Genomic DNA, 24,870 nt, shown 5'->3' with positions numbered 1-24,870 from the left:
AGGAGAGCTTTACAGTATATGAAGAATAACTTCAAAGCTTTTTAAAAAATTTTTTATCTGTGTTCATAGTGCTAAAAAAGAGCATTTTTACATGGTGACTTGAGGTTTTAGGAAACACGAACACAAATCCAGGCTAAAGTGCGGCGATGTGAGCACACGTGCGGTGATTGTGTGTGAGAGCAAACACGCTTTTGATTCGCCACTTCTCTGTCACGTGACCCCACATCCGCTCCGTGACTGTTGCTGTTTGGCAGCTATGACAACGAACTTTGAAAGTTAGATGAATGGCCTCGGTGAAGAAGAAGTTTTCCTCCTCTATAGGGTATCAACATTGTCTGAAATGCACAGGTGTACTTGGACATCCAGGCAGTAAGTGCGTCTTTATGCTGCTGCTTTGGTACGAAATTCAAAATGTGACCTGATGCCGTAGCTTATTAACGTTTGCTAGCTAGCGAGCTTACGTCCTCTTTCGGCAAACCTTCCGTTACGGTTCCCTAAATACACAGTTAGCTTACCAGCTAACCCTAACTGATACACCAGGGTTATCCTGACATGTCTCATTAACTTACTAATTCCTCCTTGTCGTTACCAGTAACGTTAATACTGATACTGCCGTAATTATTCTAATTGAGTCACTGCAATTAGTGCAAACAGTTAGAGATGATACGAAAGGCATGAACGTAGCATTGGTTCTTTCACGTATTAATATTTATGTCTGAGTCACTTCAGTATTAATCTGTTTATACATAAACCATTAATAGAAATATTGATGTCCACTAATGACCCCGAGGTTCTGCTGTAAAAGCTGATTGTAGTGGTTTGATGCCCATTAGGTGTTTTTAAGTAACTGAAAGTAATTCGTTTTTTCATAATTTATCTGTGTACGATAAGCGTCATTTCCTGTTTCAGTAAACTTTGGGTTGACCTTAAAGCCCACTTTATGCGTGAGGATGATTTCCGTCCCGTTTATTGCTTCAAGTTCATAAAAGTCAACACAACTGACTGTCACAAAAGTAGGTGTCAATATGAAATACTTACCATAGAATACGAAATTGGGGAAAATGAAACGGAAGGTTTACAAGACAAGAGGCCGAGATGGAGGTTGCAGAGTTGAAGATGCTAAAAGATCTTCACGATGAGGGACAGCATTAGAAATGAGTACATCAGAGGGACAGCTAGTGTTGGGCGATGTAGAGACAGAGTCAGAGAGTCAAGGCTGAGATGGTCTGGACATATGGAGTGGAGCAATAGTGGCTATAATGGACAAAGTATGTTGAATATGAAGCTGCCAGGCAGCAGGAAAAGGGGAAAAGACCACAAAGAGGAGGAGAATTAAAGGAGGACATGCAGAGGGTTGGTGTGACAGAGAAGGATGCTGCAGATAGGGTGAGATGGAGGCAGATGATCTGTTGTGGCGACCCCGAAACGAAATAAGCTGTAGAAGAAGATATGATAGGATATAGGCCGAACCTTGAACCTGCATAGTTTCTGTGTATCTATTAAGTTAGATATAGCAAAATTTGACACTAATGTTTTCCACATTGTTCCACAAAAACATTTTCTTTGACCTTAAATTGCCAAGATTGTGTTACCCTAACAGCAGTAACAGTAGGAAGTCTTGATGTGAGGGATTGCACATGGATTGCGTATTTTAGTAATTGTTTATTAACTGCTGTTGTCTTTGGGATATTTGCAAGTGTGCTTCTCTTGATGAATGCACTCTTCCAAACACGTTTGAAAACCATAATAAACGAACACAGTAGAATTTGTGCCCTGTTATACTGTTCATAACCAGGTCACATGCCCGGGAGTGCTACTGTCTAAGAAGTATGATATCTACCTCCGTGTCTGCATCATGGGCCAGTACAGGAAGACGGCCTGTGTGCCTCCGGACTTCCCTTTGCTTTTCCAGCACAAAATGGTTTTTGTCAAGGTGAGAATAAAGCAATTTATTATAGAAATAAAGGACGGCTCCTTGATTTGGGCACAAGATTTCCATCTGCCTGTGGGAGTTTTAGACTTGGCAATAAAAGTGTACATATGATCATTAAAGTAAAAGGAAATCCAGACAGACATAGATTTACCCTACATTAGTTATAGCGTACATTAACAAAAATATGAAAACATACAGTATTAAAGCCTTATCATACAGTTTTTGCTCTTAAGACTGTCAGAATCATCTTATCATTGTAACTTTGCATTAAATCTTAATGAAGTTTGTGCTGAGCTAAATTTGCGTTTTTAATGCACAGCTTAACCTGTGATAATTAACACATGCAGGGTGACATGGGCGGAGTACATAAGTTCTTATTGCTAAGTGGTTTTCACACATTAACTCCAAGGATGGAAGGCAGGACGGCATACAAAATTTGTCCTTGCTCACATGTAGCATACACCTGTTTACCTGCTCTTATCTTTGCTCTGCCACCACACAATGTGTTTTATTTTTTATTTTTTTTGTCAAGGTCAGGGTAAAGCTATTTGCTACAGAAATAAAGGACGCCTCCCTGTGTGAGACACGGGATTTCCATCTGTCTGTGGCTGTTTTGTTTAGACAGGATGCAGGAATTCTAGTGGCTTTATGTCTATATAAGCTTTACTTTTATCTACATTTGATCCATCTTAAGAGGTGTCCATAAGTGTTTTAGGTGCTTTTTTAAAAAAAACAAAACTTTTTTCTTAATAAAATTGTTACCTATATGTTTAAGCCTTTTGTTCTTTCTTATGTGGGCCAGCATTCATCCATAGTTAGTATTCAGGTGGTGAAGGATTATGAGCCCACTGTGCCTAATAACCAGCAACCCTCCAGTATGAACATTAGTGTCCTAACTCTTAGTGAGAGGGACCTTGTTTTCCCCGGGGAGACTGGTACGCTTAGATACTGGCCTGTCCGCCAGATCTTGTTATAAGTATTGATTTGCTTTGTCTGTACTCTTTGTGTTTTCCCAGATATTCCCCGGCGTTGTTGACCCTGCTGATGTAGCTGACCTCCTCGAAGGTAAACGGCCTACTGGGATTTGCTTCCTCATCTCTTAGTCCCGAATCCTATCCTATGAAAGCTTATTGGCTATTAGCTGAGATACCGATCATTAGCTCACAGTCTGTTTATACTTTCCTTCCTTCCTCTTAGCTGACACAACATCTTTTGAGCTGATTCAGTTGGTGCCTCCAGGTATGCTTTCTGATGATACCAAATGGGCCTCTTAAGTCCCCACTGTATCCAGTCATTACACTGCAAAACAGGATATTTAACTTGGACTGTGTGTGTGCATGATCCTGGGGTTTTTTTTGTGTGTGTATATGGGTTATAGAAGGTGAGGTACTTGCCACAATGGAGGAAAGCAGCAGAGATTTCCTGTATCCAGGTCCCAGGTGGAGCTCAAGAGTCGCAGAGCGAGAAATACTGATGAAAAGATCATCCTCATTTCCTGTAAGCGTTTTCTGTTTATGCCAACATCCTAACATTTATCACAGTTATGTGTTAGAAAGCTCTAAAGAGGCCATATAGGTGTGGTTTTTTTTTAAGTTATACGTTGAGTGTGAGCATTAAGGCCCGTTTATAAGTGACTTACTGCTACATTGTGCAAAAATCAAAACATAACTTTAAAAGTGTCTTTACAGCAATTTTATGATCGATCTCATATATAGTCAGTGAAAGAAAATAGTCAAAGGTTTTTTCTGTGTCGTACACTAACAAAAAAGATGTTTGAATTCTTTACATGCATGCATATATTAATCCCTTATCATACACTTTGCCCTTTTTTGTTTTCTGTTTAATGATTAAAATCATCTTAACTTTTCATTAAGTCTTCAGGACATTGAATTAGCGCTAATATGAAGCCATTTTCGCACACGCTAGCACACAACAGGATGCATTCCACAGCAAACGCAGTTAGGAATACTGTGCCTGCTGTAGGGGAAGGTGCAGGAAATGATGCCCTCCCGCTCACTGTAAATTTAACGGACAGTTATATGCCAGCAAATCAGAGATTCCTCAGAGTTTGGACCTGGAAACTGGCAGGTTCAGTGTCCGGTCTGACTACGTCAGTCATTTGCATTCTGACATGCACCTTTGTCAGGTAATGTTTAGAAAAGTTCAGGGCTGCAGTGTATTTGTGAAAACTGCTTAATAAAAGTCAACAGCACGCCAAGTATGGACAATAAAGGTGCAAGGAAAGTAAATGCAAACACAAGAGAATCCAATTGGAGGCATCCCAAATAAATCAAAGATAAGAAATAAAGGTTGTTTAATATCCTGTCAGTGCATAAATGTACATGTCAGATAAACATAAGCCACGGACACTGGTAAGTTTCAAGTTATTTTACAGCAGGCTGGTAGTGAGCCTTTACTATTAAATACTCAAATGCCAATAAACGGGATAAATGTTCTCTTTAGGCATACAGCTTTATCTAACCTTGTTTTTCATCTTTGGTGAAGAAGCAGGAAGCAGAGTTGTTCTTCAAACAGAGTTTCACAACCCAAAAGTCTCCAAAAGAGCTTGTATGCTGTGCAAAATGTAAATAAAAACCAGGCTGCAATATTTTGGACGTGATTTAGACACAATTCTGTGGTGGAAATCGCTGTGTGGGCCTGAGAAAACTTTAAAAGAGCACAGTTTGTCACCATATCAACAAATGCAAATGCAAAAAATCCACCATGCAAAGAAAAAAACAGATGCAAACGAGATCCAGGAACGCTGCTGCTGCATCTGGGTTCGAGCTCGTTTAAGATGGACTGAGGTTACATTTAAAAAGCATCTCACGGTCTGATGAATAAAAATGTAAAATTCCTTTTGCAAACGTGGACGCTGTGACCTCTGAGCTTGAAAAGAGAGGATGTCTTTTTCTTTTTTTTTGTGGACATGTGTGAAGTTTGTTACATAACATCCATTCTTAAATTTTCAAGTAGTAGTCAAAGTTAAGGATTTAAACTTTAGTCTCTCACTGAAGTTCGAAATGTTCCATTTGGCAGTTAGATGCACGAGTGTATATTTCATGCCTGTGAAGGGTCCTGATAGTAATTTCAAATAGCACAATACTGAATTAGTTAAAGGAAGGAGGATATTCCTGTCAACATAATCCACGTGTCACAAAGACCGCACGCCGCGTTCACCACGGGATCCAGTTTGAGTGGCACCAATATTGCTCGTGTCATTCATTGTTGCTCACTCTAAGTGAGTCTCCTCCTAATCTCAGTGGCTCTCGCGTCGGTGCACTTGACAGGCAGCTACACCACCAAGATAACCAGTTCAAAAGAACTGTCTTGTCTTAAACTGAAGTATTGTCTTCAGAAAAGATGGCATTTTCCTCGTGCAGCTGTTGACTGTCTTTGCTATACAGACATGAAAAAGGAGCTGAGAACTTCCTGTCTTTTCAGTCATTTTTCATCTTTTTTCTTCTTCTTTTTTCTTTTTTGCTCCCCCCTCTTTCCTTTTTATATCATCCAAGTCTTCTCTATACCTCTTTCCTGCCATACTTCATCTCTCCATGTCTGCGGGTTGCTTTTCTATCCTCCCCTTGTCCTCCAAGGCGCTAACTGGCAATATTTAAATGTCTTTAAACACCTCCCCCCCCCCTCACCATTGCTTTTATGTGTTTGTGTTTGAGGTCCTACATAGCAATTTAGATGTCTCTCTCCAAATGCCGTATTATTTAAACATCACTGGAGCCTTTCTCTTCTGTGAGATTTGTTTTTCTCAACCCAGGCGCAGATTGAAGATTTGCAGTTGTAAATTGGTGTTCCAGGCAGCTCTGTTATTTGTCTTTTTGTCTTCATCTCCCTGTAAAAACCCCTGTGTTTCGTCTATTGTCCCTCTCCCTCTAGGGAATCTCCCCTAAAGTAGTGTTTTCCACGACATCAGTCATAGAAGACAGTGATGGGAGAGACGACCGGACAGCCTCACCTGTAAGCGTCTTTTTATTTATTACATCTTTGAGGTGTTTGCAAACCCGCAGTCGCACACTGTGTGTCCAGTTTTAAATTAATTGTACTTCTGCTGCGTGCTCGGCATCGCCGTGCCAGCGTTGACCACAACTCGAACAGCGAACATTGATCTGTGGAGGGCTCTAATAGGAGGTATCGCTTGCCGCCACATACGACCGTTTCCACTATACATATCCAACTTCTATTGTTGCCATGGCTACTGCATTTATCCATCCATACTGGCAGTGTTTCAAGGGTATCTGTTCTCTGAATGTAATTACAGGGAGGCAGATTGGTGATGCTGATAATGAGGCTTGTCTCACATGTCCGAGTGCAGGGAGTTAGAACAGAATCAGCCGGTTAGGTTTGTTTTTGGGTTTTTTTACTGTAATCATGCAGATGATGGGTCACCTATAAATGTTCTTTGTGGATTTTTAAGGTTTACTGTGCTTAGGTCGGTGCAATGACATTTTAAAATCTTTTTTTCCCCCTGTTAATCATCAAAAAAGGAAACTAGGAATGAAGTTTGCCACGGTTTTCTCATCTTAACTTTACAGCGGTTTGATTTCTTTGCATGTGGGGATTCGATGGGTTGTTACTGACATCTGAAGAGAATTTAATATCACTAGGACCTGGCGTCGTTGTTGATGTGTTCAGTTCTTATTTTGTTATGTAGGACAATAAGTTATATATCGAATCATTCTAAAAACTAGTACTAGCCTTAAGCTGCAGCCACAGGTATAACAGCTGATTCGTGGTCCCGTATGATTCTGCGTACATGTGCAGAGTGTGTGCGCAGGTTATTTCAGGAGATGAACGCCGAGAGGGTGGAATAATGATGAAAAAGGTATTAGCAAAATATTTCACCAGCTTTCTAGTTACGAACATGTTATCCATCACACAGAGGCTCACATTCCTCCTCTTCCCCCCCAAAAAAGAAGAAAGAAATGCTACGGTGAATTTCCCCCGGTGCGGTAACCTAAGCTAAGCTATTTGTTTAAATGGGATGTCGGTGACAGTGAAGCAGATTGTCAGCGTGTTCCTCCTGGCCCCTCGGGGTGGATGTCTGGATCAGAGCACCACTGTGGCTGTCAGACAGTAGAATTTCTCCATTTTCTCTCTCCTAATGGCTCTTCAGCATCTAGGCAGCTCCCTGACTACCTGCCCACCCAGCTGACAAATCATGTCTTGTTCTAACAGAGATCTGGAAAAATTGTGAGTTTCAAAAAAATCTCTAAAAGTGTTCCGATGAATACGCTTTTTGTGTGTTTTCTCATGCTGTGTCCTGAATCCTCTTTAAACCCTTTTATCTGACTTACAGGTGTTATGCTAATGTCAGTTTGTGACTTTGGGTCACACCAGAAAATAATTTAGCCACTTCTGCAGTTTGTGTGAGTGAAATGTTGTTAAATTTGGTACACACATGAAAGTGAGGATGAATAGCTTTTGCAGATATGTCCTATAACGTTCCAACTAGCACCATCTTCTGGTCACACTACAGTTGGTGAAACTCCCCCAAAAACCCAACTTTTTGTTTAGTTCACTTAATGTTGACCTGAATTGTGCTTTTATTTAGCGCAGCATGCTGAAATGACGATTGTCAGTATTAAACCTTACTTATTGCCAGCTTGATCGGGTTGTCACTGTTGGATTTGCAGTATGTAGTCGTCTCAGCTTGATGAGTGCATTGATAATTAGCTCGATGTGCCACTGTGCAGCTTTACAAAGCCTCTTGCATGTTTTCTGTGGACTTTATCCCGAGCTTTGTTGAACTGTGTCTTTATCACACAAACCCAGATAAGACTTCTCCACTCAGCCGGCCACAGGAAAAAAAATGATTCGCTCTCGGTGACCATCCACCAGTGAAGACGTAGAAGAAAAGGGAGAAAAGAGGAGCCAAAGGAAGTCAGTGGGGGATTAGAGGACGAGGGCATACTTGTCTTAATTCTGTTAAATCCGATCATTCTCAAATGGCACCAGCCACAATGAGAATTTATTCATCATTCGGTTTCTCTTAAAAATAGTTTTAATGTTGTGTGATTTCCCTAATTAGCATTTAGATTATCTTTGTTTTACAGCCAGGTAGTGCCTCTTTATCATATTAGACTGGAGATGGCCATCAAATGCAATTAACATTTTATCTTAACTTATTTATCCCCGGCTGGCATTACCTGCAGGAAGTGGGATATTGCATGGGAGAATGATGTTAGTGGCCATTAGAGTTATTGAAGTAATTCTGCAGAGGTTGTCTCCATGGCAGTGCTGACTGCGAGAGCTGTTGTTGTAACACTTAAGCTGAATGATTTAGCTAATGGTTTAATGGTTTTGTCCAGGGAGAGCAAGTCTGTGTCAAGAGTGAGAGCAGCTGCCTTAATGGCTAAAATGGCCGATGCGTCTGCGAAGGAACAAACTGTGCGGTTTGCAGAGAAACCGCTCAAATCCTGTGTGTCTCCTTAAAATTCAAATGTGAAGCTAGTTCAGAATGTTACAGCAGCATAACATTTTTTTTTCCTCTCTCATGTTCTGTCACTTCACCCCAGTTTGGCTGTGTTTCTCCAGCGAGGCCATCCTTAACCCTTTCCAGACGGAGTTCAGCAAAAAAGCCTACCAGCGGGCATTTTTCCAAAGCAGATGGTGGGAAGTGTGTCTCTTTGAAAAGTGGGAAGGACAAGCTGAGTGTTGATGCTAAAATTACAAACTCTGCACCGTCATCAACATCCAGGCAATCCCCGCCAGGCCGCAGTCCTCCAAAAAACAAGAAGGGAAAAAAATGCGCCCTATCCGGAGTTTCTGCCGAGCGCGGCTACCAGCAGCCCACCGTTTCCTCAAGGACGCGAGCCCTGTCTCCTTACACCCACCGAAGGATGTGCCAGCTGTCCGAGGATGCCAGGCAGAGGCTCAGCCACCTCCAGCTGGGGCCTCACTACTTTAGGAAAGAAACCGAGAGCCCGACGCCGTTCTTGGTTTGTAGCATTAAGGGAAGAAAAAAAAACAACAACTTAGCATAATGGTTCATTTAATGCCAAAAATACACATGTTCAGTGCAGAGGGGTTATAAGATTAATGGATTCCTCTGCTGATGTAGTTCAAACCTCAGTGGGAGCGCCCCAAAATTTTGCTTAATCTAGTGAGCGGATTAAGTGGAGGGCGTATTAAGAGAGCATCTTAATCTTTTTACCTGAGCCGTTAATGGATTTTGACGTCACGTACATGTTTCACTGTGTATGCCTGTAATATGGCCTATTATCCTCACCGAGGGGCTCGAGCACACTTTTAATAGCGCGCGTCCTGCATTTAGGCCGGGACGCTTTTATTTGTTAACACTTTAATTATTGCCGTATCGCTGCCGTTGGAGGTTTTCGCATGAAAGGGAGTGATTTTTGTGATCGCGCAGCCTTAGGGAGTGCGTGCGATCGATGGACAAGAACAACACAGCCTTTAGTCCTCCGCCCCTCCCTCCCGCTGCTCCCCTCTGTTATTTCTGCTTCTTCATTTACATCAAATCTAATCCCGAGATATGAATATCAGACTCCACTCGCACGCTGTCATTAAAGAAATTATTAGGTGCTGCGTTTGTTTTTGTCACACACATGAATGGAATTAACTAGAATACAATGGGCGTTTTATTAAGGACAGGAGCGTGCTTTTGCGCCTCTGAATTTCCTGGGGGAATCTCCTTTCGACAATTAACTCTGGTAATTGAGAGTCAAGCTGCAATTAACAAATAGATACCTAATGAAGTAGCCCCATTAGCCCCATGGTGAATGCATTATCAGTGCACATTTCAGAGCCTCAGCTCCTGGGTTGTGTGCAAAGGGAAGCTCAGCCCTACAAAGAATCAGATGTGTTTTTCTGCGTAGGTTTTTCTTTTGGATTTTTATTCAGAGAATGACTAGGAGATAACAGTGGGAAGAAACAAGTGATTGTGGTTAATGTACACTGATGTTTATTTCATTTATCCGCTGTGACAGGAGAGACGCGTCTGGATTTGTTGTGCAAAGTGTTGCGGTTAAGGTTTTAAAAAGGGGTAAAAACTCCCCAAAGTCCTCATTGTTCACTGGCGTTGTTTTACTGCACATGCAAAGTAAGTTAATTACGTTGTTTAAAAGGAAATGAGCTTTTATTGTTGTTTGGTGCCAGGTTTCTCGCTGCAGCGACGTCTCTGAGATGGGAACGTTTTCCTCCTGTGCACTAAACACTAGCGTTCATCGGCGCTCCGTGAGCTTCTCGGCTGACCCCACAGGTAAACCTTCTAAACACATAAACTCAGTCCATGTATTGTAACACATTCATAGCTATCACATAGTGTATTTGCTGCAGGGTTTGTTTGTTTTCAAGCGTTTTTGGACAAAGCCCTGAGTGTGCTGAGTGCTTTGTCCAAATGCAGCCATCTGGATTTGGTCTCATAAAAAATGTGTTTACTTTCTTTTTTGGTCTGATGCCTTTAATAACATCCGAACGATAACATTGTGTAACAGTCTTGCAGATTGATTTCTGCTTTGGTTTGTTGAGCTCGTTAGGGGATATCAGTAAGTATGACGATCACTGATCAAATGCTCCCAGAATTCTTATTTCCTTCAGTCCTTTCAAATGAAAGCTACTACAAGTAGACACAGATGTAAATGCTCATCAGGCCCAACATTAAATCCTGCTGCCAAAACAGTTTTTACCTGTCGGGTTATGAACACAGCACCTCTTGAAGTGTCCCAGTGGGGTTAGGGTTGTTATTCAGGTCTGCATATTATGACCGGGCCTGTGCCACTGCATCCCGTGGGAGTGATTGGTATTTCTGGAGTTTCGATGCCATCACTCTGAGTCACATTCCTCTTGCTCTTCCTGGCCAGCTTTTGTGTAATGGTGGGGCCATAAACAGTGTAAGTAATGGATGTAGCTTCTGATCCTGAAAAATGAAGCCATCGTCATGGTTCCACCCATCTTTTCCCATCTTTTTCATAAATAAGTGGGATCCAAAATCCTGCCGAAGGTGGCCGTTGCCACCTGGACTCCAGTTATTTTGTCCGTGTTACAGTAGCACCCATATGAATGCTCGGACTCAACGTTTCCCAACATTGCATATGAGCAAAGCTATTCTCTTCAGCTTCAGTGGTTTGATTTGATTGGCTCGTGTGTGCATATGCCTGTTTGTACAGCTGTTCTGTGCTGGGAAAGTTTCATTTATACTTGTTTGTGTTGAAGAAATAAGCGGTGCTTCTTATTTAAAGGAAATACTGTAGGCTTACTCCGAATTGTATATTTTCCTAAAAACTTGCCTTTTCCTTTTAGATTCTTCTCTGCTTGGGAGTTACAGGCCAAGAACAGCGAGAGTAAGTCCAATTATAATATCAGTGACTGTAAAATACAATGAGTCAGGAATACTTCTGGTGCTACAGGACATCAGCACAACACTGTTCTGTAGTCTTCTCATTCTGCAGGTTAGGTTTGGCGGTCCAGCGAGCTCTGATTTTAGTCATTTTATGAGTATCAGCGACAGATAAACACATTTTATTTATATTTAATATTCATTGTTTATACATATAAATTAGCCCTGTTGTTCATACTTTTGACACTGTGGTCAATTTCAAATCTAAACAATCATCATAGAAATTATATTGATGAAGTTGTCAGCCTGTAAAGTGGTCAGATTTTTAGATTTGAATAAAAAATGATCAATAAATAATGTAGATTTAATTCCTGAGGTGTGCGGTTTGAATTCCTTGGTTGGGAAATGTTTCAGAACACGCGATTAAGGTTTGGTCACCAATAGCTTCTAAAAATGGCCTGTATTTGTATAGCGCCTTACTAGTCCTTAAGGACTCCAAAGTGCTTTGCACTACATTCAGTCATCCACACACATTGGTGATGGCAGCTACATTGTAGCCACAGCTGCCTGGGGCGCACTGACAGGGGCGAGGCTGCCGGACACTGGCGCCACTGGGCCCTCTGACCACCACCAGTAGGACCAGCACAACGACCGAGACTTTCGGAGCCGGGGCTCGAACCGGCAACCTTCTGATTACAAGACGAACTGCCAACTCTTGAGCCACGATCGCCCTCTAAACCCTTTTGCCCTCTGAAATCTTCTAGGTGGAATCGGGATTTGTGAGGGAGGACTCTCCTCCAAAGACTCCATCCCGACATGAACCCCAAATTAAAGGCCTGCTTAGAAGTTCTGCCTCAGCTCCCTCCAACCTGACTGTACAAAACTCCAGAAATCCTTTGAGTCGCAGCAGCCATTCCCTCAGAGAAAGGTAATCCTCTTTTCTTAAAAATATTTAAAATGACTGGATGTGTCAAAATTAAAACCATTTATTCCTCATTTTAAAAGAATCTAATGGCCAGAGAACAACAAAATCTGATTTAATTTCTCGTCATTATTCTCTGGACAAACTGAAGGCAGGTGTCATGTCTTCATTCATTACCAAAAAGTACTTTGAAGCACACAGACAGGTTAGAAAGCTTCCAGCATCACCAACCTCTGCAGTTTTTTGTTGATTCACATGCTGATGACAGAAAAAAGCAAATACGCAGTTAATGCGGTGCATGTTTGTAACCCGGCGAAGCATGAAATCTTAAGGTGTTTATCAGGAAAACACTGTGAGGATCACCTCTGAGCCCCAGAGTTAAGTTTTTCTGGCCACGAAAAACAAATCTGATTGTGTTCATACTCGAGGTACACACAGGAGTGAACATAATCCTCCTTTTTTTGTGATGTTTGCCCTGAATTTATCCTGATCCATCTGTGTAAATCATTTGTTTGCTCAAAAGATCTTAAAAGCAAAACATGCACCTGTAGGAGTCTCATTACAGCGTACAGCAAATATATGGAAATCCCGTGAGATGTTAGTCATACGCTGCTGCTGCTGGTCTGTGAGGTGTGAGTGTCTGTGTGTTTGTACACGCACATCCAATCTTTAATTTTGATCACACTCGACAGGCAGGATGAATTCCCCTCCACCTTTTAAATTACAGAAGCTGATGTCTTGTCATGTTTGTTCATTACTGAGAGAGGAGGCAGAGAGAAGGGAAAACAAAGAGGAAAATGGTATTGATTTGTGTTTCAGCTCGAGACTGATGCATTTGACCCGATGCACACTTTAATACATTCAGAGAGACCTTGTCATCGATCACAGCAGCTGCGAGTTGACAACGCCGATGGGACCGATGCTCCGTTTTGTTTGTTTGTTTGTTTCTGCTTCCCTTTTCCGTCCGCTCAGTCCATAAGTAAACAGTGGAATCAATGGACAATCTTAAACTGCAAAGTAAATTGCAGGAAATGAATGATACTTTTCCCTCAATTGGAAACGCGACAGGATTTGCTGGGTGGGAGATTAGAGTGGGCCTTTGTAGATTCCCCGCGACAGGGAGAGGGGCACGTCTTACCACGAATCTTTGATCTATAAAGAAAATGACAGATGCCAGTGGCAGCGTTTGCCCCCTAAGCCCCGGAGTCTCAGTCTATTCATGTCTCTGGATGATTTGTCCTTGATGACTTTTTGAAGCAGGTAGTGTGTTTATCTGATTACAGATGAAAAGCTTCCTTTCCGACACGAGCCGGGCCGAGACACCAGTCAGCCTGTCAGTCATCACCCCTCCGCCACCGACAAATAAACGTGGATGAGAGGCGATGCCGGAATTTATTTTTGTTAGTGGGATCTCCAGTTTCGTAACTGTCCTCGGTCAACGCGCAGACACATTTACACTGGGCCGATGGAGTCCGTTTATGCCGCCAGTTTAACGCGTAGCTGGTCGAGGCCCCACAAAAATGTAAATGCGGAGGAATGAAAGTCAAAATGAGGGTTTAGATGGAGTTTTAAACGTTGTTTATGAAGGTTATCCACTACCAGGGTGTTGGCCCTGTCAGCCACTCGTCTTACCTTGGGTTACAGCACAGACTAGTGGACAAAAGAAGGTCTTGTAAGGAGAACAGTGTTTTTGTTGATGTATTTATTAATGAAGAGTCTGTGTTGATCACACACACAATGTTAATTAAGGATTTATTAGAATAAACATTTTTATCTTGGGGACCCTTTAAAACAAAGTCTATATCTATGCTTAGCTTTGAGGAATAAACTTTGAGGGTTGAAGACAAAGATCAAATTAAGACGAAGCTGTTGCAGCTATTTTTCTGTTTTTTGTTCAGTAAAGCCTGATGATAACCTGACACAACGACCAAGATACCTGTTAGTGAAAGTTTTCCATCTGCCACTTTGTGTTCCAGACTCAGAGCCAGTCAGACCAGTCCTCCACACTGGGAGCAAATCCATAGCCGAGTCCAGAGGATTCTTCAGACTCACAAAACAAACCGGGACCAGAGAGTGAGCTTTGACCTTTAACCCTCTGATCTGACTTAGAAGAGACCAAATTATGGAAGTTGCCGTACTCAGAGTTTTAATTATTAGAGCAGTAACTGATAATGCACATGTCACAGTCATATTTAAAAACAGAGGTTCTGCAGGCTCCCAGTTTTGTACATACAGACACTAACACGTTAGCCTGTCACAGATATGCACATGTATCTTAATTAAGCTCCATTTCTTGTTCATTTAAATTGCAAACCTTCCCAGCACGTGCTGATTTGCTTTTGTTGGTGCAGAGGTTACGTTCAAAAGCATCGAGGCACCACTTCACTCCCACCTCTCAGCTGGGCTCTTTTTTTTTTTTTTTAAAGAAAAAACCTGATGGTGTAACCAAAGTGAGACATCGCCTAATTTCGCTAAAGCTGTGTGTGAAATTGGCTCAGGTATAAAGAAGCTACAGTTTATGTGCGTGTGCGCGCGTAGGAAGTGACATAGTGGATGTAAGCTGCAGCTGTTAAGGGCTCATCTCTTGCAACACAAAGAAGAGACAAGACGGTAGCCAAGAGCCACTGTTGGGATCCAAGAGCTACAAGAGACTGCAGAGATTTGAGAGGGAGAGTGAGGAGGAACAAAGGTAATCCTGAATGAAAGCACAGCAGACACAGAGCTTTAGCTTTAATGAAAAAAATTAAGGCATTCGCTTTCACAGCCTTACACCGAAACATCTGAAGTGTGTGTAATGTTTCTGTGCTACTGACACGGAGGTCATGTGACACAGAGGTATTTTATTCTGCTGTCAGAGTGGAGGCTCGTTTCACCTTGAATCCTTAGCTGGAACTACAGCAGATAACGACGCAGTTTTGGTTCTTCGGCAGCTGTTTTTGTGAGTGGTTGTTGTTAACATGACGCAACATACAGCTGCACGACTTTACAGAGGCTTGTAAGTGGAGGGATTTAACCATGCTAAGGTAACTTCAGGGTTAACCCTGATTTTTCAGTATTACAGGAGCACAGGAGCAATAAGTTTAACACCAAAATTTCAGCAAAGAACATTTTGACAACCCCAAAGTTTTTGTTTCAGATCACGAGCTCTTAGAAAATTAATGAATTGCACCATGATTTTTATTTTTTTTTTTAATTGTTCATGCTGTGTGTTTTAGTGGGACTGATTGCTGTGCAGCAAAGCATTTACACTTGAATTGATAAAACTAAAAGTTCAGATGTAAATATGAGCATGTACACCATATTTAATGAGGACTATACAAGGATGTTTTAAAATATTGTTCTTACTGAATCAACTTGTCTGGGACTGTGTGTTTTATACAGCCAGCCTCTTGATGTACACACATGTAAACAGTCTATCCGAAGTGTCATGAATGAGTGTTTAATTTCCAAAACATTAAAAATGCTTCAAAAAGCCATTTTGTATTGAAGAGCTTCATTTCTAAATGAGAGAAACGCCCCTCAGAGTCACTGTTCATCACATCAAGTCTTCAGATTTACTTCTTATGGAACTTCTTCTTCTTCCTGTTCTTCTTGCCAGCTTCCTGTGCTGCTTTCTCTGCCATAACATGCTGGTACCTCTTTTTGTTTTTCCTGGGAAGAGAAGGAAAGTGTGTATTTAATGTTTGTCTTTTTGTATCCAGTAACTGTGGCTTGTAAATTAGTTTTATTTCTCTGCCGTAGCAAAGGTAAAGATCACTAAATGTACGAGTCAGATAATTCTACGCCTCAGAAATGAAGAACTGGAACAGACACGTGTTGTAAATGTCTGTAATTATTTGTGACGGACAGAAATATTTAGTCCTGTGTTTCATGCTTATCTTGGTAAGCGTGAATAAGAAGTCACCTCGTTCAAAAAAAAAGCATTTCACCTGTGAGGTTCTAACAGCTAATGGAAGCGCTACGTATTTAACTGGTAGTGTGGTTCCCCTGAAGGTGGACACTGCCCCAGCCTGACATCATGTGTCATTCCGGTAGGTCAAGGTGTGAGTGTGAGTTAAATTGCCTGGGAAGGGATCTCAATACTGCGTTACACGTAGCTTAGGCCTCCACATTAGTTCAGCGATGGTTGTTCCAGGCGGATGTAAATGACCTTTGCTCCTCAACAATTCACATGCTGTCTCATCATGTGACTAACGACTCAGATGACGAGGGGGTGGGTTAACGACTCAGGACTATCTGGAACATGACAACCTCACTAAAAGTGAAATATTTCATCACCTGTCAGAAGCAAAGAGTCTTTTGGATGACGTGAAACATCTAGAAACTTAAAAAGAAGTCTAGTTGCCGTTAGCTCAAGTGGTTAAAACTACCGTGATCTGAAAGCAGACCCACACGGACAAACCCTTTTAAATTTTACTTTTCCAACTACACCTGAGGAGGATGCACAAACTAAATGTCTACAATAATTTGTCGGCTGACATAGTGGTGGCACTGTGGTTCCTTTTATGCTCTTAACCATATATAATTTAAAGTGACTGAAAAAAATATATAATTTCTGTTAAATTTTGAGTATTTCCAAGTCTACATGCCCAGTGGAGGTAGAGGGTGGAAGGGGAGATGTCTCATAATAAAACCACACCCACTGCAGGTGCCCACTTACTGTCTGAACTCTGCGTCAGCGAGCAGCTCCTCCACAATGGTTCTCTTCCTCTCCTTCTTAGGGATACGGGAATGATAGAAGTCAGCAGCGTTGTCCACCACTGTACCAACCTGCAACACACACAGGAAAACATCACACTCAGCACACGCACTGATATTGATAGTGTATTCCCTGAGTGCTCTGGACTATAAAAACAAAGTTAACCAACTTTTACAAAATCAATATTGATAACCACAAGTGTAAAGAACTAAGAAGCAGGAGGACAGTTCCACCGACCTGAAAGTATTTGGGAAAGCCATCTCTGTCGTTCTTCTTGTAGAACCTCTTAGGATCCAAGGATGCTCTCATCTTCAGCACTTGGAGGTCTCCTTTCAGCTCCTGAGTGATCTCCGGGGCCTTCATGTTAAACCAACCATCCCCTGTTGACTTCTCCCTCTCTGCCTGGGGAAAGAAAAGTGATGCAGACTGCTAAGAAACAACATTTGTGATGACTACCGTTTACTCTTTTAGGTATGTGTCACAGGTGACTGAACAAATGCAGAGAATAAAACTAGAATCGACCAATCAAAGCAATTTTTTTTCAAACTTACTCTGCGTTTCAGCTTTAGGGCATGTTTGGATTCACTGTATGGTGGCACACCATCCTTTTTTTCAAAGTCTGGTCCAATCACACTCTTCTTCATCACCTGTGGACATCAACACAAACCACAACTCTCAAAAACAACTGAACTGTCAGAACACTCCACTGCTCCAAGATAAAAAGGTCAAAGTCAGTGAGAACTGTAGAGAAACCTTTAATAGCGCCACCTCATCGCCCTTGCATAGCTTTGGAGTTCATTATTCATTCTACACCACAGATCACCTTCAAGAAGAGGGGGGAAAGAAAAAAATCAATCGCTTATTTACCTCATCTTGGATCTTCTTTTCCTTTAGTTTTTGCAGTGAACTGGAGACAGGCTTTGATTTGCTGCCATCAAAACTGATGTATAAACCTCCGAGCTCCTTCACTTTGAGGCCGGGGTCAATACGGCTGGACAACTCTTTCCTGAAATTAATAGGCACAGGAAAAAAAATTCCTCAGGAGGAGCAGTGGTGTCTCATTTCTCACCTCTGCACAGGTATAATAAAATCTAACGATGTGTCTGAACACCGTGGCTCCACCGTCTGCATGCCAACCTCACGAAAAGATTAAACCCAAAACGAGCTGATGCAAACATATTCAGCTGTGCTGCAGATACACTGCTGTCCTCAAATAATAAAACACCTAAAAGTGCCGCCCCGTCGTACAATACATGATTGTTTATAATAAATGTTATATATTTACAGTCCCACATACACAGTGCATGCTGCCAGATAGCATATAACACCAAATGTGTCTCAATGCGCAGCTGCAAATAGTCCCTAACATTATTGTACCTAAAAGTTTTTAAACAACACAGAGCTCTGAGGTCTTAGGACATTATTTAGGCTTGATTTTTTTTTTTTTTTATGAAAAAAAGGTTAATTTGTGCTTCAGGTTGCTGCTAACTTTCTTCATCAGCGCCATCATTATCAATGATACCTGGCAACAGTAATATGATGTAGTAGAGGTACTGGTGCGGCTTTTTCCCCAAGCTAATAATTTCTCGTTTCAAGTCTCTATGCTAAGCTAACCAGCGTTACATTTACTGTGTGGAATCGATCTTCTCATCAGAGAAGACGGTAGGGCTGTTCGATATAACGATATATATTGGATGACGATATAAAAACGTTTCATTTTACGCTATCGTTTGTTTCGTGGTGTCGCAAAATAAACTGTTTACGGCAATTTTAATTTCATCGTTTTGATGGTCACTGTAGTGGCTATATTAATTTCTTAAAGTTCTCTCTTTCTCTTATATTTAATATAACCACACTACAGACGGACAAGCGCCTGTTTTTATGCGTTGTGGTTAGCAACAACGACGGTAACAGCATGTGTGTCCGCTTGTTTATGTTCCACATAAAGTTTTCACAATAAAGCTCAAGATCCTGTTGAGACTTTTCAAAATAAACTGAATCACGTGAAAGAGCAGATTATTTACGGATGAGAATTAAAAAAAAAGAGCCGCCAGGTGCTAAAAAATAGACCTTAGACTCAAAAGTCAAAACAGGCTTTTCCCCGCAGCACGCCGTGTAATAAATACAAAGAAAATGGCGGCCTTTACAACTTATGTCTAAAAATGTATCGTTTCATGCATCGGTAAAAACACTCGACTCCAGCTACATGACGCGCAGCTGGAAACACTTCCCGTAAGACGAGCTGCCCGAGATTCACAGAATTTACAGAAAATGTTACATTTTTGTGATTTATATCGTTATCGGACGATAGAATTCTTATATCGGGATATGAGATTTTGGTCATATCGCACAGCCCTAGAAGGCGGTAAAAAAAAAGTTATCCTTTCTGAAGTGTCAAACGACTGTGTTCAATAAAGTATTGCTCAAAATTGGTTCTGCCAGAGGTGTCTTCCTGTTAGAAGGGAGTTTTTCCTTCCCACTGTCGCCAAAGTGCTTGCTCATGGAGGGTCATGTGATTGTTGGGTTTTTTTTTTTCTCTCTTCTCTTTTCACCTTACAATATAAAGCGCCTTGAGGTGACTGTTATTGTGATTTGGTGCTGTATAAATAACATTGAACTGAAACTTTCAAACCATTTAATGAAATAAAGTGTACCTACACATCTACAATTTTAAAATCTGATAATCATCTACATCGGGGGTGTCCAACTCCAGGCCTCAGGGCCGGTATCCTGCAGGCATTAGATGTGTCCTTAATCCAACACAGCTGATTTAAATGGCTAAATGACCTCCTCAACATGTCTTGAAGTTCTCCAGAGGCCTGGTAATGGACTAATCATTTGATTCAGGTGTGTTGACCCAGGGTGAGATCTAAAACCTGCCAGACACCGGCCCTGAGGCCTGGAGTTGGAAACCCCTGAGCAAAATATCCTAATGTAGTTGGTATTTTGATTATTATCAAACTATGAAATGACCCTTCTTCCCCTGTAGATGGAGGCATTGCTTTCCTTGAATAGACCACTCCCATCTGGATAAAAATGTTTCATTACAGGATAAAGATGAGCACTACAAAACCATTTGCCTTGATTCAAGTGACCATTGCGCCCAAACCACAGATTCCAAAGGTTCAGGTTTTTCCTTTAATCTGTCACATGCCTCTACGGTTCTAATTCCTCTAATGTACTTACACATGAGAGTTTCTGCTCGAGAACAGGACTTTAGCATCGTTGTCATCATCCTCGTCCTCGTCGCCGGCCTCATCCACAAACTCCTCGTCTTGCTCCTCCTCCTCAGCTCCTTTCTGCGTGCTTGCCTCTTCGTCCCATCGCTCCTCTTTGTAGTACAGTTCATCTGCATCTTCTCCCGGCCGCTTGTCAATCATAAACAGTCCCTCAATTGATGCAGCTCCAGCTTCTGGCTTGCTGCAAATTCCCCCTCTCCTCTCCTTCCCCCTGTATCCCGAATCCTCCTCTTCAGAAACTTCCCTCTCCTCCTCCTCCTCTTCCTCCTCCTCATCACTGCTGTCCAGCAGACTGACTGCTGTCCTCTTCTCCACGATGACGTCTTTGGGTTCAGAGTCAGAACCTGCTGTAACCTTGTGCTGCTGATATGATGTTACCTGAACGGACTCAACCACCTGCTGAGATGTGCCGACTTCCATTTCCTCCCCCACACTAGGCCGGTTTTCTACGATGACATCATCATCCACAGACTCATCTGGCAGAGGTGGGAGGAGGTCCACAGCTTTCTGCGTCTCCTTGGCCTCCTCTGTGGTTTCCAAGGCCCTCTCACATGTTGTTTCTGTAACTGATTGGCAAGGCTCTAACCGCTCTGGTGATGGGACTGTTTCCTGCATCACTTCCATCTCTAAAGTGTCCTCGTCTTTATTTCCAGCAGACGGCTCCTCCTGCTGGTTTTTGCTGACCACTGCAGGCTCGCTCACAGGTTCTGAGGGAGATGCATGGGAATCTTCTTTAGAGGCGAAATCCGTTTCCTTTTTTCTACCCGCTTTCGTGGACGACAGTTCGGTACTATTCACACCCTCGTGATCTTCTACCGTTTGGCTCTCATCTTCCTCCACCACCGTTTCATCTGCATCCTCAGCGATCAGTGTGCTTTCTAATTTAGAATCGTTTAATGTGCTGCCCTCCTCGGCAGATTCTGATGCATTTTCTACAACGACGCTGCAGTCCTTGGCTGAGCGCCTGGAGGCCGGAGCACCCCGGCTGCTGTTCCCCGAGCCTGTGCGGCTGCTGCAGGGGGTCCCTCTGGCTCGTGTGGAGCTGGGGGTCCCCACTTGGGAATGCACATCCATAGCGTCTGAGTCTGAATCCATGGCTCTGAGAGTTGTCGACCTGGTCCTCCCACTTCTGCGACTGGTCAAACTGTAAGTAGGCCCGGACTCAAATCCTTCAGAGTCACAAGACGGAGGTTCACTAAGCTCTGCAGGGGCTGCAGCCTTTCCTCTCACTGCCCTGGTCTGTCGACGTGTTGGAGCCGGAGACTGAGAGCTTCCTGACGGCTCGTCTAGATGCATAGGAATGGGACTAGTTTTTCTTCTGGATCTCGTAACTCTGCGAGTAGTGGACTTGGACACATCAGCTCCTGACACACTGGAAATGCAGCTGTCAGCGTCGGAGAGCTCAGACTCCCCAGTTTGGGGTTTGGCAGACGATCTGGTACGAGCTTTTCTCTGACTTCTGGTGGCTCTCTGGGAATCGGACACCACGGAGCTGCAGGACCCGGTGTCCAGCTCCAGGACAGCTTTTACATCTTCCACCTTGACACAAGCAGCGTCTGAGCTTTCAGCCTTCTTTCTCGCACTCCTTAGGCCACGTTTTGATGCAGACACTGCAGATGAGCACGACTCCACCTCAGATATCTCCTCCTCTTCCTTGTTAACTTTGCGGGTCTGTCTCCTCCCCCTGGTACGCGTCACTGGCAATTCAATGTCAGACACCACTGAGCAGCAGGACTCCGCCTCTGACACATCCGCCTCATGGACGGAGCCCACCGGGGTGGAGGGCTGCTCCGGACTGTGAAGCCTTGAAGCTCTGCTGCATCTCTTTTTTGTGGTGGTCGAGGGAGAATCTGAATTTTGTGCAGCACTTTGCTCAAGCTGACTGCAGGACCCCAGAACGCCATCGTGGGTAGGACTTTCTGCTTGCTTAGTAGTCCTCCTGGTTCTCCGAGCAGTGGAAGGAGTGGCCTGTGTGAAAGAAGCAAGGCACAGTTAGTGGTAAGGCTAGTTTACAGCAACATGGCTGAGACGATAAGCAGAAGATAAGTCTGGTGACATTTTACTGTCAAGAACTCAGACAGAGAGCTTGATATCCTGCAACAAATGCACTAGTTTCCAATACTAATGTGTCACAAAAAATCCTGTCTAATGAACGGCATGTACAATTTACACCTGGAGAGGCTTTTAATGGCTTCCCTCTACATCTGATCGCTTGGTCTGTAACAGGCCAGTACGTAGCCTGAGATCCTCAGACAGAAACCTTTCATCTGTTTCCGAGGCATGGCTGAAAATGCCTCACAGTCAAAGCCCTGAAGCTTTGGAACGAGCTGCCCAAAAAAATCCAAGTATGCAGAGTCCATAACCTTCTTTAAATCCACTCCAAACACTTTATGCTAGATTAAAATCGTAGCTTTGGTACTTCTTGTTCAGGTGTTTCATGCATTTCCTTTTTCCAAACATAACGCTTCTCTTTTCACCCAGAAAGTCCTGGTCAGCAGGGAGCACTTCAACAGGAAATCGAACCTCATTCAGGCTTCTAGCTTGTTCATTTGATCTTTAGCGGACTGCAGGTGGGGGAAGAGCTGTCCTTTTTACAGAGCCGTGGTTTTCACCTTGCAGCCTTGCCCCACACACACACAGAGGCTTTTAATTGCTCAGTTGCCAATACAAGTTCCTTTCTGCCCTCACGGACTGCAAGCCCTGCTCTTACAGCAATCTCTGTTGATCAATCACTCCCGAGCAGCGCAGCAGTGCATCGTCTCCTTATGCTTGCCTTCCTGATCAGAATTATCATCCTTTAACTTTTATTTTTAGTCTGACATTTTTGTTTTCAATTTGAGTTTCAGTTTCCAGACTAATTTTATGAGTGATATTTTCAGATTGTCATCCTCCTCCTTTTGTCTGCTTCCTTCAACACATGTGTCACTATGTCTATAACACTACACTATTGGGCCAAATATGTGTTTTAGGTTATTTAATAATAAAGGATGCTTTACTCATAAATATACACTGATTAGTGAGTTATTAATTTTTTTAAAGAAATTGATGAGTTTCCATAAACTTAGAATTAATCAAAAATATGCATAACGAGGTGCTGGTTAGTGAAAGCCGCCATGTTTCCTTACTATCATGAATACAGTGACTGAGCTGTACAGTGACATCACCCTTCAGGCCTCTAACACACGAAAACATGTATAAAAATGTTGCGTTACTCCTGATGTTGTTACAATTACTTATTGTCAGTAGATTAGACACGTGACCCTGGTGTTTTAAGACAATAACAGCTAAATTATGCAAGTTAATGTTGGGCTCCAGTGTCACATTTCCCTCTGACAGTTTGTTACAGTCTCACAGTGTGTGACAGTTTATTCGCTAAGTGTCCAAGTCCAACAGAGTTAGGTCCACTCTAACGAAAGTTTCATAGTCCTACAGCCTCCTCTACATAAAACAGACACGGACACCAGCCGAGGTAAACAGCAGACTGACAGCCTACACGCCAGAGCTGTTTGTCCTACAGCGGCCACCGTAGACGGGATTATTACACACTTAAACTGGGAGGGATAAATAAAAACGTAATTCGGCTGATCGAACGCCTCGGTCTACTGACATCTAGTGGTGAAACCGTGCACACTAAACCTTTAAAATTTCACAGCAAAATAGTTAAAAATAATACAAACACACTTGCAATAAACATATACAACCATGGCTAAAACTGATTTTTTTTAAAATTCGTTTTAGTTTTTAGCCTAACAGTTAACTAAAAAGGTTTTTACACCTACTTTTTAAATTCTCTACAATAAACTTGGCCCAATGTATTTGTGCATTAACTCATCTCCACCATTATGTGGCGTTAGAAATCCTGATAGCTATATTAAGCTAACAGCTAATAAATAAACAGTTAATAGCTTCTCATTACCACCTTTTTCTTGAGGTTCGCGTAGTTTTGTTATACAGAAATATAACTGGAGTCGAATGTGTTAATGTGGGCCTTCTCGTGATCTACTTTTAGCACTTTATGTGGAAATCTGTGGATTTTTAGGTCATATTTACACAATAACATGAGATGTTTACTCAAGCAGCACTTTACGAGAGTTAGACAGAAAACACGAGTAGGAGAAGAAACTAAAACTATGAGATGCTGTTATTTAGTCCGCATGTTTCTGTTTTCTGCGCGGATCCCTCACAACATGAACACAAGCTGGTACAGGGTGAAGTCCACGTGAAGCTGGGGCAGATCCACACATCAGCTCTCACACACGTGCCAGGCGTATAACTCACTACCTGGACCTCCAGTTGACACCTGAACATCTGCAGCTTCCAATAATCTCCCTCTGTGACACGTACCTGGACCTCAGAGCGCTGCTCCGGGTCTGTTTTAGCTGGGGAGCTCACACGCACTCCTCTCCTGGTGGCCACCATCTTGCTCTCTCACAACTCTACTCACTTCCGGCATGAAGGCTAGACCCGACTAGTCAAATGAACGGAAATGAGGCACAGGCCTAACAGCAGATCACAGAGCAGCCGACTAACTCTCGAGTTGTAGTTTATTTATTATAATTATTATAACTACTGTAATTGTTGTATTGGAAGAAGTACTCAGTGAGAATTAACTACGGTGACCAAGAGGACACTTGGCCCAGTCATGAAGAACTTTAATAGTACTGTTTGCTTAAAGAAAACTTAACTTAACATATTTAAACGATGCTCTGTGAGGTTAATGAATGGTGAAATAAAAAATGTCATGTAGGCTTTTACAAGTCAACAAAT

The 24,870-nt window shown here is 42.5% G+C and overlaps 2 protein-coding genes across 4 annotated transcripts; one reads left to right on the top strand and one right to left on the bottom strand.

Moving 5' to 3' along the window:
• Positions 1-218: 218 nt before the first annotated feature.
• spata6 (spermatogenesis associated 6) lies at positions 219-15,641 on the top strand. 3 transcript variants are annotated; one of them, XM_040053015.1, is made up of 11 exons: positions 221-369; positions 1,796-1,933; positions 2,950-2,998; positions 3,131-3,172; positions 3,312-3,430; positions 5,825-5,905; positions 8,464-8,886; positions 10,064-10,166; positions 11,207-11,247; positions 12,008-12,171; positions 14,142-15,641. In XM_040053015.1, the coding sequence occupies exons 2-11, from the start codon at positions 1,856-1,858 to the stop codon at positions 14,254-14,256; spliced, it is 1,215 nt and encodes a 404-aa protein (XP_039908949.1). In that variant the 5' UTR covers positions 221-369; positions 1,796-1,855; the 3' UTR covers positions 14,257-15,641. The 3 variants fall into 3 exon arrangements, with proteins under 3 accessions (XP_039908950.1, XP_039908949.1, XP_039908951.1); XM_040053016.1 differs by lacking the exon at positions 5,825-5,905 and having other exon boundaries at positions 219-369; XM_040053017.1 differs by lacking the exon at positions 8,464-8,886 and having other exon boundaries at positions 224-369.
• On the bottom strand, positions 14,883-24,580 carry dnttip2 (deoxynucleotidyltransferase, terminal, interacting protein 2). Its single transcript, XM_040052973.1, has 7 exons — positions 24,448-24,580; positions 20,051-22,071; positions 17,732-17,870; positions 17,416-17,511; positions 17,102-17,266; positions 16,826-16,935; positions 14,883-15,816 (listed from the first exon to the last, which is right to left on the bottom strand). The coding sequence occupies exons 1-7, from the start codon at positions 24,520-24,522 to the stop codon at positions 15,720-15,722; spliced, it is 2,703 nt and encodes a 900-aa protein (XP_039908907.1). The 5' UTR covers positions 24,523-24,580; the 3' UTR covers positions 14,883-15,719.
• Between the last annotated feature and the right edge of the window lie 290 nt (positions 24,581-24,870).

This window comes from Simochromis diagramma, unplaced genomic scaffold (assembly GCF_900408965.1).
Source record: "Simochromis diagramma unplaced genomic scaffold, fSimDia1.1 OVJJ01000419.1, whole genome shotgun sequence".
NCBI lineage: Eukaryota > Metazoa > Chordata > Actinopteri > Cichliformes > Cichlidae > Simochromis > Simochromis diagramma.
The sequence above is the reverse complement of the archived record's forward strand: the minus strand, read 5'-3'. Positions and strand labels throughout refer to the sequence as shown.

Excerpts from the sequence above, each read along its gene's own strand:
- spata6 (XM_040053015.1), top strand. The coding sequence starts at position 1,856 with ATGGGCCAGTACAGGAAGACGGCCTGTGTGCCTCCGGACTTCCCTTTG. Across the intron at positions 1,934-2,949 it reads ACAAAATGGTTTTTGTCAAG|ATATTCCCCGGCGTTGTTGA; the intron begins GTGAGAATAAAG and ends GTGTTTTCCCAG. Across the intron at positions 8,887-10,063 it reads AGAGCCCGACGCCGTTCTTG|GTTTCTCGCTGCAGCGACGT; the intron begins GTTTGTAGCATT and ends GTTTGGTGCCAG.
- dnttip2 (XM_040052973.1), bottom strand. The coding sequence starts at position 24,522 with ATGGTGGCCACCAGGAGAGGAGTGCGTGTGAGCTCCCCAGCTAAAACA. Across the intron at positions 22,072-24,447 it reads AGCAGCGCTCTGAGGTCCAG|GCCACTCCTTCCACTGCTCG; the intron begins GTACGTGTCACA and ends TCTTTCACACAG. Across the intron at positions 17,267-17,415 it reads CCCTAAAGCTGAAACGCAGA|GCAGAGAGGGAGAAGTCAAC; the intron begins GTAAGTTTGAAA and ends TTCTTTCCCCAG.